The sequence below is a fragment of the Canis aureus genome, chromosome 21 (genome assembly GCF_053574225.1).
Source record: "Canis aureus isolate CA01 chromosome 21, VMU_Caureus_v.1.0, whole genome shotgun sequence".
NCBI lineage: Eukaryota > Metazoa > Chordata > Mammalia > Carnivora > Canidae > Canis > Canis aureus.
Window position 1 is genome coordinate 3,085,402 of NC_135631.1, and position 17,329 is coordinate 3,102,730.

Here is a 17,329-nt window from a genome sequence, read left to right on the forward strand (position 1 = left end):
GGCTGCCCTGGGCCCCTCACAGGCAGTTGACTCTAATCAGGGATGGACCTGGTCAACTCAGAACCTGCCCAACATCAGGGGACCCGGGCTCTTGGTGATACAATAGGTGGGGAATGGGTGAGAAGGGAAGCTGACAGTCACAGACGCTCACAGGGTCTGGGAGAACCAGAATCCCCCCTCATCCCTATGAGGGAGATGTTATGCCTGTTTTACAGATGAGGAAACTGAGGCCCAGAGCAGAAGTCACGTGTGCGGGGCCACAGCTAAGTCAAGATGTCCTGACCTGGAGGCAGGGCGGGCCTGGACCCTCTATGACAGACTGTCTTCGGCCAGCAAGGGAGCACCTGCTCCATGCTTCTCCCTCCTGCTGCCGGACAGCGAGTGGCAGAGACCCCACAGCGAGGATGCGGACGCGGTGCGGCTAGATTCTGAGGCAGGGCCAGGCTGGCATTTCTTCAAGGCCTCTCCCAGCTTCCTGGCGCTTCCCAGGCTGACTGCCTCCCTCCTCCAGAGGAAGGCAGCCTCTTATCTGGGCTTATCTCCTGCCAATCGAGTGTTCTTTGTTTTTGTTATAGCCTCAGGCAAACAGGGTGGGGATATGACCGAGAAAGGGCTTCCAGAGCAGGTCCTTCCCAGGGCTGGGGGCCTCTCCTCTTTGCCCTGCTCCCTGGGGGTTAATACCAGTGCCTAGGCCCTGCCTGTTTCTGTGGTCAGGCCTGGTCCTGTCCCCAGAGGGGCCTACTCGATTCCGATTCGATTCCGTGGCCAGGCCCCTTGGCTAAGACCTATATTCCTGGTGTGGCTTACCTCTACCTACAGAAACAGCCCAGATCAGTCCCTGGGTCCTTACAGGCCAGGCTAAACTCCAAACTCCCAGGTATGACATTCTAGCCCCCTCATAATCCTGGCCTCCGCTCCTTCCCCCCTCTCTCCAAGTCCCAGTGTTAACTCACCTCCTCCCTGAAGCCCTCCCTGACTTTCCCTTTCCCCTGCCCGAGGGAGCCGCCCTCTCCCGGTTCTCAGTCCTTGTTACAGCCCTCAGCTGGCGGAAACTCCACTCCGAGGGGCGGGCTCTCCCCCCCCAGGAAGCTCCAGACAGCGGCCAGCCAGCGGAGCTGCGTGGAATTCGTCTCTGTACACCCAGTGCAGGGCGCCGGCTGGTCTATAGGGGGCTCCAATAAATGTTTCTGGGATTCAGCTCTGCTCCCAGCTCTGCTCCCAGGTCCTGGTGAAGCTTCTCAGTTCCCTAGTGACCGTCCAGTCCCAGCCCAGGGCCCAGCCTCCCCCCCCGCCCCGCCCCCTGCAAGTCCTGCCAGCTCCCTGAATAGAGCTGGCCCCAGGCCGGCCACACAGTAGCTGTTTGGAAGGAGTGACCCAAATAGGAACAACTGACCCTCCCTGGGGGGCCGCGGCACGGTTTGCCGAGCGCGGAATTCCGGCCGGCCGGCCTGCAGGTCCCAATTACCACATGAGATAAGGCCCTGGGGCCCCGCGGCCCCGCGCCGCGCCGCTTTCCCTTTCCGGAGGCCGAGCAGCCACTCTGCTCGCCGCCCCGACCCCTCCCCGGGCTCGGTTCCAGGAGAAGCCGCTCAGAAGGAGCCTCGGTTTCCCTCACGTGTAAAGCGAGGACGCTCTCAGGGTTGCGAGGCCCCAGGCGACAGAGAGAGGAGCCTCGGCGGCACAAACGCGGGCTTTATTAGCACATTTCGTTGCGAGTGACAGCCCGCAGCGACGCCGCGGAGGAAAGGGTTCTGGAGAAGTTAGGGTTTTCCTGCCCCGCAACTTGGCGCAGACGCTCGGGGCAGCCCGGGCGGGGGCCGGGGCGGGGGCCGGGGCGGGGGCACGGGGCCACTTCCGGCCGCCAAGGGCGCGTAAACTTCAAAACTTCCGACGGGGCCAAACCCCTCCGTGCTCCTGGTGCACACCGGAAGGGGATCGGCTTTGGGTCAGATCGCCTCCTTCGAGAAGGAAAGAACTGAACCTCTTTCTTACATCGAGCCTGCGGGAAAGACTTCCGCCCACACCCAAGATGGCCGCCGGCGGCGCCGAGAGAAGGGGAGAGTTTCGGGACGCGGGACGGGTCACTGGGACGGGGCGGAGCCTCCTCTCCCCAAGTTCCGATCCCACCAGGACTGGATGACGCGCGTCCAGCTGGGGCTTTGTCGCATCTGCGTCGCTGTCCCCGCGCTCTTCGGGCGAGGAAGTCCCTTCGGGGTGGGAGGAGGAAAGGGTTAAATGAGTTAGCTTGTTCTGGCAGCGCGAGTCGGAGCCCTCCTCCTCCGGGATCCCGCCGCTAAGTGAGACGCCGGCCGGCCGACCTAAAGACCGTAGCTCCCAGCATGCCCTGCACCGAGGGGCCTCCTGTCCACTTGAGGAGCCTCGAAGGATCATTTGGGCCCTTAGGAACGGGACTGATTAGGTCCCAGACACACTGTGCCAGGGGCGCGGGGAGAGAACGCCAGGACCCCGGAAGAGCCCGAGACCTAGCCTCTGGAAGCCGGGACGGCAGTCCAAGAACTGAGGAATTCTGAAGTTGTTGAAGCCAAAGAACCCGGATATCTGAAAGGGACTGCCCGGGAGCACAAATGCCAGCGCGCTCCGCGCCGCGAGGATTTGGGGAACTCGGGACCTTTAACGTTCTGACGCACGGTGTGGACTACAGATACCGGCAGGCCCTGGGACTCAGGGTCAGGGCCGACGGAGAGGAGCGGCCCCGGAACTACAGTTCCCGACATGCTTTGGGGGCCGGCGCTCACCTTGAAGGAGCCCTGGAACTCGTCGCTCATCCTGCGGAGCTCGCGGCCGTAGCGCCGTGCCGCGCAGAGGTTGGGGGGCGCTGAGCTCGAGCGCCCCCGGAAAGGGCTGAGCTCTTCTTCCTCCATTCCTTCATCCTCGTCGGTCCCCGCGGGGAACGAGCTGTGGCGACTCCGGGTCTCAGCCCCAGCGCCTGCACGGGGGACGGGGGCGACATGAGTCTCTACTCCTTTGCGCCCCCAGCCTTGCCAAAGCCCTCCGGGCAGCTCCCTCTCGCTGATGGCTCTGTGTGCACAGTACCTTCAGGGGTACCTGGAGCCCCAGTTCAGTTCCTTCATATGTAAAGCGAGGGAAGCTCCTGGGGCTTTTGTGAAGATTCGAATTAACTTCTCAGTAATCCCACAAATCTTAATTGAGCCCCAACAGTGGGCCAGGCCCTTAGAGTATCAAATGACCTGCCTCTGTGCCTGCCACAAAATAAGGCCATAAGTAGTATAATTATCAGTGCAACACCACAGGGCCCCGGGGCACTCCCTGGATGAGGTCTCTGGCCCCAGGCAGGGCTGAACTCTTAGCTGGGCAAGTGATCTGCGGGGGGCCCATCTATTTCACTGTTGTGGCCTAGGGAGACCTTGGGCCCCTGGAGAACAAGCACCTGTCTGCAGCATGTCTGTACCTCCCAGAACACCCACTTTGGAGATTGAGTCTGGAAGGGTCTATTAATTTTTTTTTCCCTTAATATTTTATTTACTTATTTGACAGAGAACACAAGCAGGGGGAGCAACAGGGAGAGCGAGAAGCAGGCTCCCTGTTAAGCAGAGAACCCAATGTGGCCCTATCCCAGGACCCTGGGAACATGATCGGAGCCAAAGGTGACACTTTAAGTCACCCAGGTGCCCCTGTCTGTTGACTTTTTAAGGTAATGATTATGGAGCACTTACTATGTGCCAGCCCTCGGAATTACCTCATTATGCTCCTAACCATCTTAAGGAGTACTAATATTGCCTCCATTTTATAGACGATAAGACAGAGACTTAGAGAAATGAGACTTGTCCAAGGTCACACAATGTGAAGCTCTCAGGCTGGAACTCCCTAGAAGTTTCTTGGACTCCCGAGTCCAGTAATTAGCCATTGAGCTACCACCCTTCAACTCTGAACCAGTGTGCTCACCTCTGTGTGGGGAGAGACCTATCCCCTACTACCAGTGGCTGTGTAGAGGTCACATGAAGTATGTGAAAGTGCTCTGAGAGTTGAAAGTACATGATAAGTTGTCATTCACAGTCACCTCTCCTGTGTTCTGACCTCTGTACTGTGTGCCATCCTTCCACTCCTGCCAATCCCACCCCCAAATCCAGACCAACAAAGACCTAGAACCACTCCCAGGAGCAAGAACCCAGAGCTACATAACAGCGTGAAACACAGCATGGGCTCAGCAGCTGAGCACCTGCCTTTGGTTCAGGGTGTGATCCCGGAGTCCCAGGATCGAGTCCTACATCAGGTTCCTTGCAGGGAGCCTACTTCTCCCTCTGCCTGTGTCTCTGCCTCTCTCTCTCTGTGTAACGCTCATGAATACAATAAATACAATCTTAAAAAAGACAGACAGACTGACAGCATGGAACAAATACACGGCAACATGCTGGGGGTCCCTGGCAAAGCCCATCTGTCAGGGAAGGCATTTTGGAGGAAGTTGGATTTAGGCCAGGCTCTGAGGCCAGGGGACAAGTGTCTCATTCTCTCCCAAAGGACCTTACACAAAGCCCTACAGGTCACTTTCAGGGGCTAAGAAAGATCCGTGGCTAAGAAAGCTAAGATGTGGGGATCCCTGGGTGGTGCAGCGGTTTGGCGCCTGCCTTTGGCCCAGGGCGCGATCCTGGAGACCCGGGATCGAATCCCACGTCGGGCTCCCGGTGCATGGAGCCTGCTTCTCCCTCTGCCTATGTCTCTGCCTCTCTCTCTCTCTCTCTCTCTCTCTCTCTCCCCCACCATGTGTGACTATCATAAATAAATAAAAATTTAAAAAAAAGAAATAAAAAAAGAAAAAAGAAAGCTAAGATGTGAAGAGAGTACTCGATTCAGAAAGGTCTAGATTAAGAGAGTGGTCAGAGCTCCTGGCTGTTCTGAGCTTCACCCAAGTCCAGGCCTGATGTCAGGAAGGAACACCATACAGCCTTTGAGAAGTGAGGTGGAAGTGGAGAACAGGCAGCTAACTCAGAAATCAGGATTGGGGATACTGCCTGAGAGTCAGGAATAGAAAGACCCCTGATAAGAACAGGCCCATCTACAGAGCACTTTCCAATTCTATGGAGGGTGAGGGTGTGGGCAGACGCAAGGGTCCCACCTCAACCAGATTTCTGTGACCTTGGGCCATTTTCTTCCTCTTTTTTTTTTTTTTTTTTTTAGGATTTAAAAAAAATTATTTAAGAGAGAGGGGAGCATGGAGGTGACTGAGAAGAGCAGAGGGAGAGAGGGAAGCAGACTCCCTGCTGAGCAAGGAGCCCGATGTGGGGCTCTATCCCAGGACCCTGGGATCGTGCTCACTTCGGCAGCACATATACTAAAAGCAGGATCCTGGGATCATGACCTGAACTGAAGGTAGACCCTCAACTGACTGAGACCCCCAGGTGCCCCACCTTGGGCCCTCTCCCAACCTTTTGGGGCCTCGGTATCTTCCTCTATGAAATGGGGGCAGTTCCTATCTCCCAGGACATCCAAGAACAGATGAGACAAGGAGAGCACCAGGTTCTGCCGCTTTTACATCCCGAAGCCTCCCAGCTTCCCAGTGAGGTAGCTGCTAAGTTCTCCCTATATTACAGATGAAGAAATGGAGGCACCTAGAGGTTAGGAATTGCCAGAGGTCCTGCAGCTGGCACACCCTCCTGGCCACTTAAGTGCTCGAGGAATGTCAGCTATTCTCCTTTACTAGTTTTTAATAAGGCACACAACCACCACACTTGACAGACACAAGGTCCAAGAGTCAGAAAATGAGTGACTTGCAGGTGGCCACTTGGTCTGGGTACCACCTCCTTGCCTAGGAATCAGAACCAGCAGAAGAATACTTGCCATGTCAAGTTCAAAGTGCTTCAACTGAATCAATTCATTACATCTCCATCACACCCCATGAGAAAGGTTCCTCACTGTCCCCATTTTATAGGAGAAAACTAAGGCACAGAGAGGGTAAGTACCTTCCCCAATGTCACACAGCCAGTAAGTGGCAGAGCTGGGATCCAAACCCAGCCAGGTTGGCTCTAGGGTCTGTGTGCTTAATGCTCATGCCCCAGGTTCCCAACAGCAACACCTTGGACCACCTTGGGGGTGCAGTCTGGGGGAAGGCACCTCTGGGCCTTTGGTGAGTGCCCACTCTATCAGGAGCCTATCAAATGGGGTAGGGTAGGGTATTTTCACCAAAGCCATGGATTTAGCAATGCCAACCGAGCCATCATCAAAATGACAATCATTTGTGTAAACTGAGCTTTTAAAAGTGCCCTACTCTTTGCTGGTCATAGCTTGAAAGAAGCCATAAACAATATATAATTAACTGTGTTGCTATATTCCACTAAAATTTTAAAAATGTTAAAACCATTCTTTTTTTTTTTTTTTTTTTTTTAAGATTTTACTTATTCATGAGAGACCCACAGAGAGAGAGGCAGAGACACAGGCAGAAGGAGAAGCAGGCTCCATGTCTCCATGTGGGGAGCCCGATGCAGGACTTGATCCCGGGTCTCCAGGATCACACCCCGGGCTGATGGCGGCACTAACCACTAAGCCACCGGGGCTGCCCTGTCAAAACCATTCTTAGCTCATGGGCTGAAAAAAAAATAGGGATTTAGCTGTGGCTATGGTTTGCCAACCCCTGCTCTAAACCCAACTGTGTCTGTCCCCTTCCTAAAACCTTCAGTGGCTCCCAATTGCCGAGGAGGTGAAGTCCAAACTCCTTAGTGTGTCTTTCAAGGCCTTTATCTTCTGGTTCTAACTTATACTTTACTTGTCCATCATCAGGAGGGCATAGGTTATTCACGTCTACCTCCATTGAAAGAATGGCAGTCCTCAACTCTGCTCAGAGCCTAGGCCAACTCATAGTAACAATAACAGCAACAATCACAGTAATAGTAAGAAGAGAGATTCCTCTGGACCAGGCACTGTTTCTAAGCATTTTTCCTATTTTTTTTAAACATTTATTTTTTTTAAATTTTTATTTATTTATAGTCACACACAGAGAGAGAGAGAGAGGCAGAGGCAGAGGGAGAAGCAGGCTCCATGCACCAGGAGCCCGACGTGGGGTTCGATCCTGGGTCTCCAGGATCGCGCCCTGGGCCAAAGGCAGGCACCAAACCACTGTGCCACCCAGGGATCCCAACATTTTTCCTATATTAATTGATCAGATCCTCCCTACAACCTAGAAGGGAGAACTAGTTCTATTCTCATTTTACAGATAAGAAAACTGACGCAGACAGAGTTAACTAGCCTGCTCAAGCTCAAACTGCTAATAGAGGGTAGTGTGGTGTTTGAACCCTGTGGCCTCACCTACTGGGCATTCCTCCTTCCCTCTCTACCATCCATCCACACACACAGCTCACCATATACCTGCCTGTCCCTGGCACTGGGCTATGTGCAGGGCCTGTCACAGCACAGAAGGTAGCTCAGTCTCTGCCCTGGGGATGCTGACAGTCCAGGCCCACAAGACCCAGGGGCCAGGGGGTATGAAGTGTGACAGGACTCTGCCCGTCTGGAGGGGGCAGTGGCTTTGTGGCTCTGGCAGGCCATTTGCACTTGTTGATTTTTATGGGAAAATCACTTGCTTTTTAGGTATTGAAAACAAAGTTTAAGAACACCTGTGCTGTCTTCGCACTTTCTTTTCCTTGCAGCCCTCCTCATTGAAGGGTCTGGAGCTAGGGGAGGTGTCCTTATCACTGCTTCAGACTATTCTCACTCCCTCCTCCTCGGTCCTTATCCAGGCCACACACCCCCTGGTGCAGGAACTTCTTCCATCCAATCCCTGCTGCTCTCTCCATCACCACATATCCTCATTCATTCACAGGACCCAAGTGGTCCTTCCCCTTCCCAACCTCTCCTTCCTTGCCCTGCCTTCTCTAGTCCTGCCCTCACTCTCAGTTGCAGGGACAGAACCTTCGGTAATTCTATCCCAAGCCTTACACCCCTACCTGGCTGGCTCCCTGCCTTGGTAGCCCACTCTATTGATGCCAGATGTTCCAGAGCAAACTGACACCCCACACCAACCATTCCCTCCCTTGCAGGCACCTCTTCCCAGCTAGGCTGAGACAGGCACAGCTCTGGTTAAACTCTAACTCCCTGCTGGCCCCCACAGGCCCCTGGTAGCCAGTGTGGCTGGAGAAAAGCACAACCATGCAGCCACCACTGAAATTCATGGCCATAGGGATGCCTGGGTGGCTCAGCAGTGGAGCATCTGCCTTTGGCTCAGGGCATGATCCCGTTTGGGGAATCCAGTCCCACCCTCCAAGGAGCCTGCTTTTCCCTCTGCCTCTCTCTCTCTGTCTCTCATGAACAGATAAAGTGAAATGAAAGAAAGAAAAAAAAAGAAAAGAAAAGAAAAGAAAAGAAAAAAAGAAAGAAAAGAAAGACCATAAAACCCAGTTGCACCCTTGACATTGCCCAGTACACTTCACATGCTCTATGTTTGGGGATGCTCGACTACTTCAAACCTGATCCTTTCTCCTTCAACCCTCTCCTGGAGAACCCGGAAGCACCCACAAGAGAAACTTCTACTACTTCCCATAAAGTATCTACCCAAGACCACGCAGCTATGTCCACCTTCCGGCGTTTAGCTGAGCTAGCCCTCCCCAGGCACCAGACCCCTCCCCTACTCAAAGACATCTCTCTAGCTAGTCTCCCTTCTCTCCTGCCTCATTGGGTAGTTTCCTGGCTCCTGGATTACTCCCATCAGCTTATAGACGGGCTGTTTTCTTTCTCCCTTCTAAAATTAAAAAAAAAAATTAAAAATTAAACAACTCAGGACATCTCGTTGTTTCAGCGGTTGAGTATCTGCCTTTGGCTCAGGGCGTGATCCTTGAGTCCCGGGATCCAGTTCCACATCGGGCTCCCTGCTTTTCCCTCTGCCTATGTCTCTGCCTCTCTCTCTGTGTCTCTCATGAATAAATGAATACAATCTTTAAAAAAAAAATTAAACAACCCTTCCTGGAGCCTCCTTGGGCCTTCAGGTGCTGCCCATTTCTCTGCTCCCTTTTCTGGAACACAGCTGCCAAGATTGGGCTCTCCTTTCTGCCTCCACTTCTCTTCCTGTCATCCCTCCCCACTGAACTGAGCTCAGCCTTCCCTCAACCTCCCCACCCAAACTGCAACAGCCCCGTCTTGGTGGTTCCAGGGCTCTGCTCCCAGTCCCCCTCCAGCCAGACTATTCCCCCTTGCTGCCCAGGCCCTGCCTGCTCCTGGTTTCCCTCCAATCCTGCTAATTCTTTCTCAGTCCTCAATGCTGCCTCTTCCTCTGCTGCTGGCCTGTCTATGCTGGCTCCCCGGGCCTCAGAGAACATTACCTCAGTGATTGAAAACTCCCATGTGTATAAATCCCACCTGGACCTATGCCTACTAGAAACCTCCATCTGGCTGCCCAAAAGGCACCTCTCACCTGCCCTGGCCCAAACAGTTCTGCCATAGTTCCGTCCTTCAGGTGCCCAGGCCAGATTCCTTGCAGCCATCCCTGGCTCCTGTCTTTTCCACCCCTGCCCCCAACATCCAGTTCGTTGGCAGATCCTGCCAGTTCTACCTTCAAAATAAACCCAGAGTCCAGCTATTTACCAACCCCACTGCCACCACCAGGTGCAAGCCACCATCCTTCCTCACTGGGACTCTTGGGGCTGCCTCTCCTGCAGCCCCATGGCTGCTTTTGCCCATTGCAGACTAGTCTTAACTCTGGGGCCCTGGTGATTCTCTTGACCCCAAATCAGACCACCCTTGCCTCTGCTCAAAGCTGTCCCATGTGTTTCCACTCAGAGTGAAAGCCAACACCCTGACACTGGCCTTCCAGGCCCTGCCCAGGGGCTCCTCCCCCCTCCCATCTATCCCTCCCTCCACTTCCAAACTCTCCTCCCCCCAGGGGCCTAGACCGTGTCCGCCCCTCAGGGCCTTTGCATTTGCCCTTCCCTAGGCCAGGATCTGTCTTTTTCCAATGATATGGACGGGGCTCACCCCTCACCCCTTCCAAGCTTTGCTGTAATATTGCTTCCTGCCAAGGCTGACCCTGACCACCCGTTAGAGTCTCCTCCAGCTCCCAATACTCTGGATTTCAAAGAGAAAGTCAATGTTTCTGGCACTGCCACCCAACGCCTGTCATCTTCTAACACATTATGGCATTTGTTTGTTTATGGCTTGTCTCTTCTCACTCTCTCACTTAACTAGAATGTAGGCACCACAAGGGCAAGGGCTTTTATCTTTTTTGTTCACTGGTGTACCCCTGGCAGCTGGGACAGCATGTGGCACAAACTAAGCACTTGATATGGAGGATGAAGAGGAACAGGGAGGTGGGGGGTAGAAACCTGTAGTGAGCAGAAAAACAGCAAGTGCAAAGATCTGGATGTTAAAGGAGGTAAAGAAAATCTGGAGTTCAGTCTGACAAAGTGGGGGGGGGGGCTGGGGGGGCTGGGGGGGGCTGGGGAGGAAGACCCGGTAAGCCTTCCTATTCCTGAAGGTGGGGATGGATGGGGTCATTCAGACTTCAGGAGGTCAGGGATACAAGTTTTGTTCACACCAGACCTCTATGGTGGTTCCAGGCGCCCAAACCTGTGTTGGGCACTGGGGAGGTGGGCACTGGTGAGAAATGGCCACCACACTCTGTGCCCATCCTTCCATCTTAGCACTGGGTTCCCTCAGTGGATGTGGACAGGCCCGCTTCCTGGAAGGGCTATCCTTGGAGTCATTTACCCCTGGCAACTGGCAAGGATAGTCCCAGTATGGGTGTGTGCCACAGGGCAGGAAAATACATACCTGGGGCTAAGGTCCAATTTCAGGGAAGGTGCAAAGCCGGGGGCAGGGCACCTTGGAGTCTTCCAGCCCTGGTTCCTACCAAAGGTAATGCCAACCAAGTGTGACCTTAGGCAAGTCATTTCCCCTTTCTGGCTGACTGGTTGTCTCTAGGTGATTTGTGTTCTGGTCCTATGCTAACAGCTACGTTCTTTGAGCATTTACTACACACGGGCCCTATAATTGCTTCCTATATAGTTCTACTAATCATCCCAACAGCCCTACAATGGTGGTGATTAATTGCTCTGGTTTACAGAAGAGGAAACTGAGGTGCAGAGAGGTTAGGGACTTACTCAAGGCCAGCGAGTGGGGATGCAGCTAGGATGCAGGGAGCTGTTGGGGCAGGGCAAGGTGGCCAGGCAGGTACCTACCTCCATGGTGTTTGCGGCTGGCTGGCTGCCCCTGCTGGTGACCAGCTTCCCCTAGGAGGCCTGGGGCCGTCTGCTGGTGCTTGCCAGGGCTTGGGGGCCGGTCCCCTGTGGGGCTGGGGCCCAAGCCCCTATTTGCAGGGCTGGAGTCTTCTTGCTCACTGGGCTCAAACTCTGGGATCTGGAACATGCTCTGGGCTGTGGGGGCAAGACAGCAGGTAGTTAGGGCACAGCTGGGGTAAATGGTGGCTAGTGAAGGGAGAGGGCAGCAGATGCCCACCTTAGAACCCCAGGTTCACTCTGCCTCCCGGGCCCCCGTTTGTCCACTGAGGCTAGCTGGGCAGGTCGCTCAGCCTGTCTACCTAAATCTCCTCTTGTGGAGCCCCGGAGCTGTGAAGCGGTTCCAGGTCCCTACCTAGGCCCTGGCCCAACCTGTCCTCGGTGACGGCACACAAGTCTTACCCCAAGCCCGATCTCGAGGCCCCTGACCCGGGCCTGCCGCCTCCCTCTAGTACTGAGGGGAGTCCGGCCCTAGTTGCCTGGGTAACGGGAACTGTCACCGAGAGGGCCCAATCAGCTGGTGACACGTCACTAAGGCGGGCCAGGGGGCGTGGCCGCCCCTGGCCCAGACCCCGCCCCCGCGGCGGACCTGCGCCCAGCCCACTGCCGTCGTCCCGGGTCCCTTCCTCTTCTCCCCGCCGCTCGGTTCCTGACTTCCTTGTGCCTGGGTCCTGCGCGGGAGCAGATGAGGGATTCTCTGGGGTCTCCTCTTGGAACCTGGAGACCAGCTTCTGCTGACAAGCCCTTCAGCCCCTTTGGGCCTTAGTCTCCACTCCTGTAAAATGGGGATGATGACATCTCCCTTGGAGGCCAGTGAACTCTGTAAACCGAGTGGCGATTACTGTGGGTGAAAGCACTTTGCAAAGCTTCAGCTGAAGCTCAGCCGTCGGATGCAGGTGTTGCTGCTGTCACTGCTCCGTGTGGACGGGGGAGTCGGGTCGGGAAGTCCCGCTCCCTCCTCCCCACAGTGGAAACCTCGCGCCGCACGCCTCGGGCGCACTACTCCGCGCGCCGGCTCAGGAGCGCTCGAGATAAGCGAGGAAGCCTCCTCCCCGGCAGGATGGCTGTCCCGGCGCGGGAGAGGGGGCCCCGCTGAGGGTGGCCGTAGGACTTAAGGGGGCTTCGCGCAGGCACAAGGCCGGCCAGGTGAGCGGGAACCGCAGCGGGCCGGGGCGTGGGGCGGCCGTGCCTCCCCGGGACTGCGGGGCCCTGCGGGCGAAGCCCAGGGGGCGGGGCCCGGGGGCCATCTTGGCTGCGGGCGGAAGTTTCCTTCGGAAGCCGGTGCGGGGAGGTTGTCGCCGCCCCTCCGCCGGGCGGCGCGATCTCAATTTGGGGATAGGGAAGAGAAGCATGGGAACTGGCGGCCCCGCAAACGAACGGGGGCAGGTGGCCGCGGGCACAGCCCACCCGGATGCGGTTCAGCCCGGGCGTCTCGGCCTCCGCCTGCCTCCAGTAACCCCTGGCGCCCGCCGGCAGCGCACCTTGCGCCAACTCTCGCACGGCTCCGGCGCGAAGCTGCGGAGCTGGTGGGGCCAGACTCTGCGCAATAAGCGTAGCGGACGCCGCCCGCGCAGGCGCAGGCGCAAGAGGGGGCGGAGCAGCGGGAGCCGGGGAGCTGAGGAGCCCTAGCCCCGGGTCCCAGCGACCAGAGCCGGCTCCCGCGGCGGCGTACGGAGGACCCGGCGTCGGCCTCCTCCCGCCCCCCGAGGCTGGAGAGTGGATGCAGCGGGGGGTGGGGAGGGGCAGCGTCCGGAATTCCGAGGACGGAGGGCAGAGGCCATCCCCAACCCGGATTATTGGGGGGAACAGAGACCCCCCCCCAGTTTGGGGAGGAGGAGAGCTGGGCGTTGAGCGCCCCCCGCAGCGACCACTGCCTTCAGTCGAAGGGTATCTGCCGGCTCTCCCCCTCCGGCCCGATCGACTCCAACGGCTAAGGCCAGGGACCCCTGTCTTTCAGGCTCTGCACGCCCCCACCCCGGCTCTGGGGCTGGCCCAGGGAGGAGACCCTGCCCACTTCCCGCCTCTGCCCTAGAGGGGCACTCCTTCCACGCCTCAGAGTGCGGGGCCCAGGGCCCAGGCAGGCTGCCTGTGCCTCTCTGCAAGGGGAGGGTCTCTCCGTTGAGGGGGAAGGGCCTGCCAGCTGCAACTTCTTTCCTCCTGAGCTCCTCATCTCTGTCGCTGCACCCTGCAACTCCCACCCCTCCGTATTTATTTTCCTGGCCCCCAGCCAGCCTCTCCGTCTCTTTCTCTGGGATTCAGGCCTCCCTTCCTGACATGGAGAGTAACCTGTCTGGCCTGGTGCCTGCTGCTGGGCTGGTGCCTGCGCTGCCTCCTGCTGTGACCCTGGGGCTGACTGCGGCCTACACCACTCTGTATGCCCTGCTCTTCTTCTCGGTCTATGCCCAGCTCTGGCTGGTGCTCCTATATGGACACAAGCGTCTCAGCTATCAGACCGTGTTCCTGGCACTCTGTCTGCTCTGGGCTGCCTTGCGCACCACCCTCTTCTCCTTCTACTTCCGAGATACCCCCCGAGCCAACCGTCTGGGACCCCTGCCCTTTTGGCTTCTCTACTGCTGCCCTGTCTGCCTGCAGTTCTTCACACTGACACTTATGAACCTCTACTTTGCCCAGGTAACCATGGTAATGGGTGGGGGTGGGCTGTGGGGTGGGAAGCCCCAAAGGCCCAAAGGAATGATGGGCATCTCTGCTCCCAGGTTGTGTTCAAGGCCAAGGCGAAGCGCCGGCCGGAGATGAGCCGAGGCTTGTAAGTACAAGGGACACGTGGGCATATCCCTCAGGCCAGGGGCAGGGAACAGCCTTGTGTCCGTTTCTTGCCCCCACCCTGTGTAGTGCCAGGGCGAGGACAACTTAGCAAATGTTTTTGAAAGAACCATGAAAAAAAAAAAAAGAAAAGAAAGAACCATGAAAGTTAGGCACGTGGTACACACGGCTCAGCAAAGGCACTGCATCCGTGAAGGGCAGCATTGAGAGAAATAGCTATGCTAAGTGTGAAGGAAAAGGCCCCCAGGGTCATCCATGATGGATGAAGAGCTGGAGGCCCCAGCCCTGGGAAGCCCCAGACTGCACTGCTGGCTGACCTTGAGCGGCAATAAACTTGTCATTTGTATAACGTCTTTCAGTGTTGTTATCCCCATCTGAGAGATGAAGAAACTGAGACCCAGCAAGGTAAAAGCCTCACGTGCAAGGTCATAGATATGGTAGGAGGCAGCGCCAGGGCCTACTTAAACCCAGGTTTCTCTCAGTCCTGTGCTCTGTCCACTGCACCACAGCTATCCCGTATGGGCCTGCCTGTCTGCAAACCTGGAGGGCTGGGGTTCAGACTGATTTGGTCTGGATTGGTTCTGATTGACACTGGAGTCTCCTGGGGGAGTTTGGGTGGTCAGGGAGTGCCAGGGATGGTTGTCTGGGGCTGACTGTGCTGTGGGCTGTAGGCTGGCTGTCCGAGGGGCCTTCGTGGGGGCCTCGCTGCTCTTTCTGCTGGTGAATGTGCTGTGTGCTGTGCTGTCTCGCCGGCGCCGGGCACAGCCCTGGGCCCTCCTGCTGGTGCGAGTCCTGGTGAGCGACTCCCTCTTTGTTATCTGCGCCCTCTCTCTTGCTGCCTGCCTCTGCCTTGTTGCCCGGCGTGCACCCTCCACCAGCATCTACCTGGAGGCCAAGGTAGGGCCAAAAGCCCTGATACCCGGTTGTCCTTTGGGGTCTTTGGGCAGTGGTCTTCAGGGCAGAGAGGAAGCTGGAGCCTTCCTGCCCTGAGGGTCCCCATTGTCATCTGTGCCAGGGAACCAGTGTGTGCCAGGCAGCTGCGATGGGTGGTGCCATGGTCCTGCTGTATGCCAGCCGGGCCTGCTACAACCTGGCAGCCCTGGCCTTGGCCCCCCGGAGCCGGCTGGATGCTTTCGATTATGACTGGTACAACGTCTCTGACCAGGTGGGCATTCAGCACATTGGCTACCTCCTTTGGAGCTGTGGCTCTTGGCCTCTTGGCCTCCACTTGGCCTTGGCTCTGTCTGGGTGCCCCTCTGGCGCAGTTGTGGATTGACACAAACCCCTGCCTTCCCACAGGCGGACCTGGTGAATGATTTGGGGAACAAAGGCTACCTGGTGTTTGGTCTCATCCTCTTTGTGTGGGAGCTGCTGCCCACCACCCTGCTGGTGGGCTTTTTCCGGGTCCACCGGCCCCCACAGGACCTGGTGAGGGCCAGCGGAGAGGGGTGGATGCTGGGAATCCCTTGGGCTGGGGTCTGGCAGGGCTGTGGGGCAGCAGAGAGCATGATGGTGGCTTTTTCTCCCAGAGCACCAGTCGCATCCTCAATGGGCAGGTCTTTGGTTCCCGTTCCTACTTCTTTGACCGGGCTGGGCATTGTGAGGACGAGGGCTGCTCCTGGGAGCATGGTCACAGCGAAAGCACCAGGTAGGAACCCTGGCCCTGAGTCAGATCCTCCTGGCTCCCAGCTTGCTCTGTTGAGCCATGGGGATCTAGAGCCTGGTCTGCCAACTTTCCCCCTTGACCCTGCCACTGCCATGCCCAAGTTTCCCGTCTGTACTAGGTGAGGTACCCTCTGGTTTCAACCGCAAGATCAGTTTGCCACAGTGTAGAGGACTCAACTCCTGGGTGCTGGAAAGCTGGGGTCCTGGACCCTGTTCTGAACCTCCCTCCCTCTCCCAACTCCTGTGAATGTGGCCCTGGTCACTGCCTAGGGACTGACCCTTGTTTCTCTGCCTGCAGCATGTCAGGCAGCCTAGGCTCTGGCAGCTGGTATGGCGCCATCGGGCGGGAGCCAGGCTGGTGCGGGAGCAGCCAGACACGGACCACTCCGCTGCTCTTCTCCCAGGTGCTGGGACCAGGTGGCCACCACCACAGTCTCTACTCCACCCCACAGACGTGATCCCCCTCCCTTCTCCCCTAGAACACCCAGACCCCAGTCCTCCCAACCCAGGCCCCGTGCCAAGTTCACCTGCCGCTTCTTGCCCAGGATCACGGGAGACTGTGGCCACCTCTTCCCCTGGCCGGCTCCTTGCTCCTCCTGTCGTAGTGAGCTTGTGCTATCCCCACAAGGGAACATGGCTCTGGCTGCCAGATGCCCACAGCACCTTGGCATGACCTGCCGCCTCTGCTTCTACACTGGAGCCAGCTACCTCTCCTGCACCTGCCACTCAATAAACAGTGTCTGTACCCCTCATCTGTTCACTGTCATTTGTCTGCTTTTTGTTCCTTATGTCATTGCTTACACGGCTGAAGACCGATCAGACCCAGGCCCTCCAAAGGAGCAGCTGGGCTGGGTTGGGGTCACTTACCCGACCAAGATTGGTGGGCAGGGAGAGGGAGGAGCCTGCAGTCTGATGGCAAAGGAAGCCAGAAGAGTGTTCCCACTCCAGTCCACTTCTTGCTTGAAAAATTTCTACTCTCTCCTCAAAACCTGCAGATGTCATGATCTCCAGGTCAGGGAGCCTTGTATCCCCTCGGGATAATCCGGGATATCCGGGATAATCCCCAGTGACACTGTGATTATGCATCTCATATGCCTGTTAACCCTTGCTGGATTGGGATTTCTGGAAACCCTGTTTCCCTGTCATCTTTCCCAACCTGGCATTCCAGGCCAGGGGTTAGTCTAGGGCTGTGGAGGAAGTGGCCTGTGATTGAGTATCCCCACCTCCCTACCAGGTGTGGATTTGGCCAGATAGTTAGGCTGCCCCGTATAGTCTGCCTGGGGGCCCCTTCTCTCCCCCCCAGTCTCTTTCTCTAAGATTTTTATTTAACAGAGGAGAGAGCAAGTGAGCACAAGCAGGGGGGTTGCAGAGGGAGAGGGAAAGGCAGGCTCCCCACTGAGCAAGTAGCCCCATGTAGGGCTTGATCCCAGGATCTTGGGATTGTGACCTGAGCGGAAGGCAGACACTTAACCAACTGAGCCACCCAGGTGCCCCTGGGGGCCCTTCTCTACTGCCCCTGATGCCACGTCACTGCCTTCTTTGGGGCAGTGCCACAGCCTTGTCAGATCTGACATCTGTCTTGTGGCTGGGAGTCATCTATCAGAGGATCTCTCTCCTGTCCACATACCTGGTCATCACAGCTCCTAGAAGCTTCTGCAGCCTAGCACTAATCCTGTCTTGAAACTTTTCAC

The 17,329-nt window shown here is 56.7% G+C and overlaps 2 protein-coding genes across 9 annotated transcripts; one reads left to right on the forward strand and one right to left on the reverse strand.

Moving 5' to 3' along the window:
• Positions 1–1,674: 1,674 nt before the first annotated feature.
• Positions 1,675–12,379, reverse strand: BAD (BCL2 associated agonist of cell death). 5 transcript variants are annotated; one of them, XM_077862221.1, is made up of 4 exons: positions 11,782–12,379; positions 11,136–11,330; positions 2,757–2,947; positions 1,675–2,207 (listed from the first exon to the last, which is right to left on the reverse strand). In XM_077862221.1, the coding sequence occupies exons 2-4, from the start codon at positions 11,320–11,322 to the stop codon at positions 2,082–2,084; spliced, it is 504 nt and encodes a 167-aa protein (XP_077718347.1). In that variant the 5' UTR covers positions 11,323–11,330; positions 11,782–12,379; the 3' UTR covers positions 1,675–2,081. The 5 variants fall into 5 exon arrangements, with proteins under 5 accessions (XP_077718347.1, XP_077718345.1, XP_077718349.1 ...); XM_077862219.1 differs by lacking the exon at positions 11,782–12,379 and adding an exon at positions 11,595–11,738; XM_077862223.1 differs by lacking the exon at positions 11,782–12,379 and adding an exon at positions 11,548–11,570.
• On the forward strand, positions 11,763–16,390 carry GPR137 (G protein-coupled receptor 137). Of its 4 annotated transcripts, none has more exons than XM_077862215.1 (8): positions 11,763–12,338; positions 13,150–13,823; positions 13,907–13,956; positions 14,852–14,870; positions 14,989–15,138; positions 15,273–15,401; positions 15,503–15,621; positions 15,937–16,390. In XM_077862215.1, exons 2-8 carry the CDS (start codon positions 13,467–13,469, stop codon positions 16,094–16,096), a joined length of 984 nt encoding a protein of 327 aa, XP_077718341.1. In that variant the 5' UTR covers positions 11,763–12,338; positions 13,150–13,466; the 3' UTR covers positions 16,097–16,390. The 4 variants fall into 4 exon arrangements, with proteins under 4 accessions (XP_077718341.1, XP_077718337.1, XP_077718338.1 ...); XM_077862211.1 differs by having other exon boundaries at positions 11,764–12,338; positions 14,645–14,870; XM_077862212.1 differs by having other exon boundaries at positions 11,764–12,338; positions 13,452–13,823; positions 14,645–14,870.
• The last annotated feature ends 939 nt before the right edge of the window (positions 16,391–17,329 follow it).

Excerpts from the sequence above, each read along its gene's own strand:
- BAD (XM_077862221.1), bottom strand. The coding sequence starts at position 11,322 with ATGTTCCAGATCCCAGAGTTTGAGCCCAGTGAGCAAGAAGACTCCAGC. Across the intron at positions 2,948-11,135 it reads CAGCCGCAAACACCATGGAG|GCGCTGGGGCTGAGACCCGG; the intron begins GTAGGTACCTGC and ends TCCCCCGTGCAG. Across the intron at positions 2,208-2,756 it reads AGTTCCAGGGCTCCTTCAAG|GGACTTCCTCGCCCGAAGAG; the intron begins GTGAGCGCCGGC and ends CCCACCCCGAAG.
- GPR137 (XM_077862211.1), top strand. The coding sequence starts at position 13,467 with ATGGAGAGTAACCTGTCTGGCCTGGTGCCTGCTGCTGGGCTGGTGCCT. Across the intron at positions 13,824-13,906 it reads TGAACCTCTACTTTGCCCAG|GTTGTGTTCAAGGCCAAGGC; the intron begins GTAACCATGGTA and ends CTCTGCTCCCAG. Across the intron at positions 14,871-14,988 it reads GCATCTACCTGGAGGCCAAG|GGAACCAGTGTGTGCCAGGC; the intron begins GTAGGGCCAAAA and ends CATCTGTGCCAG.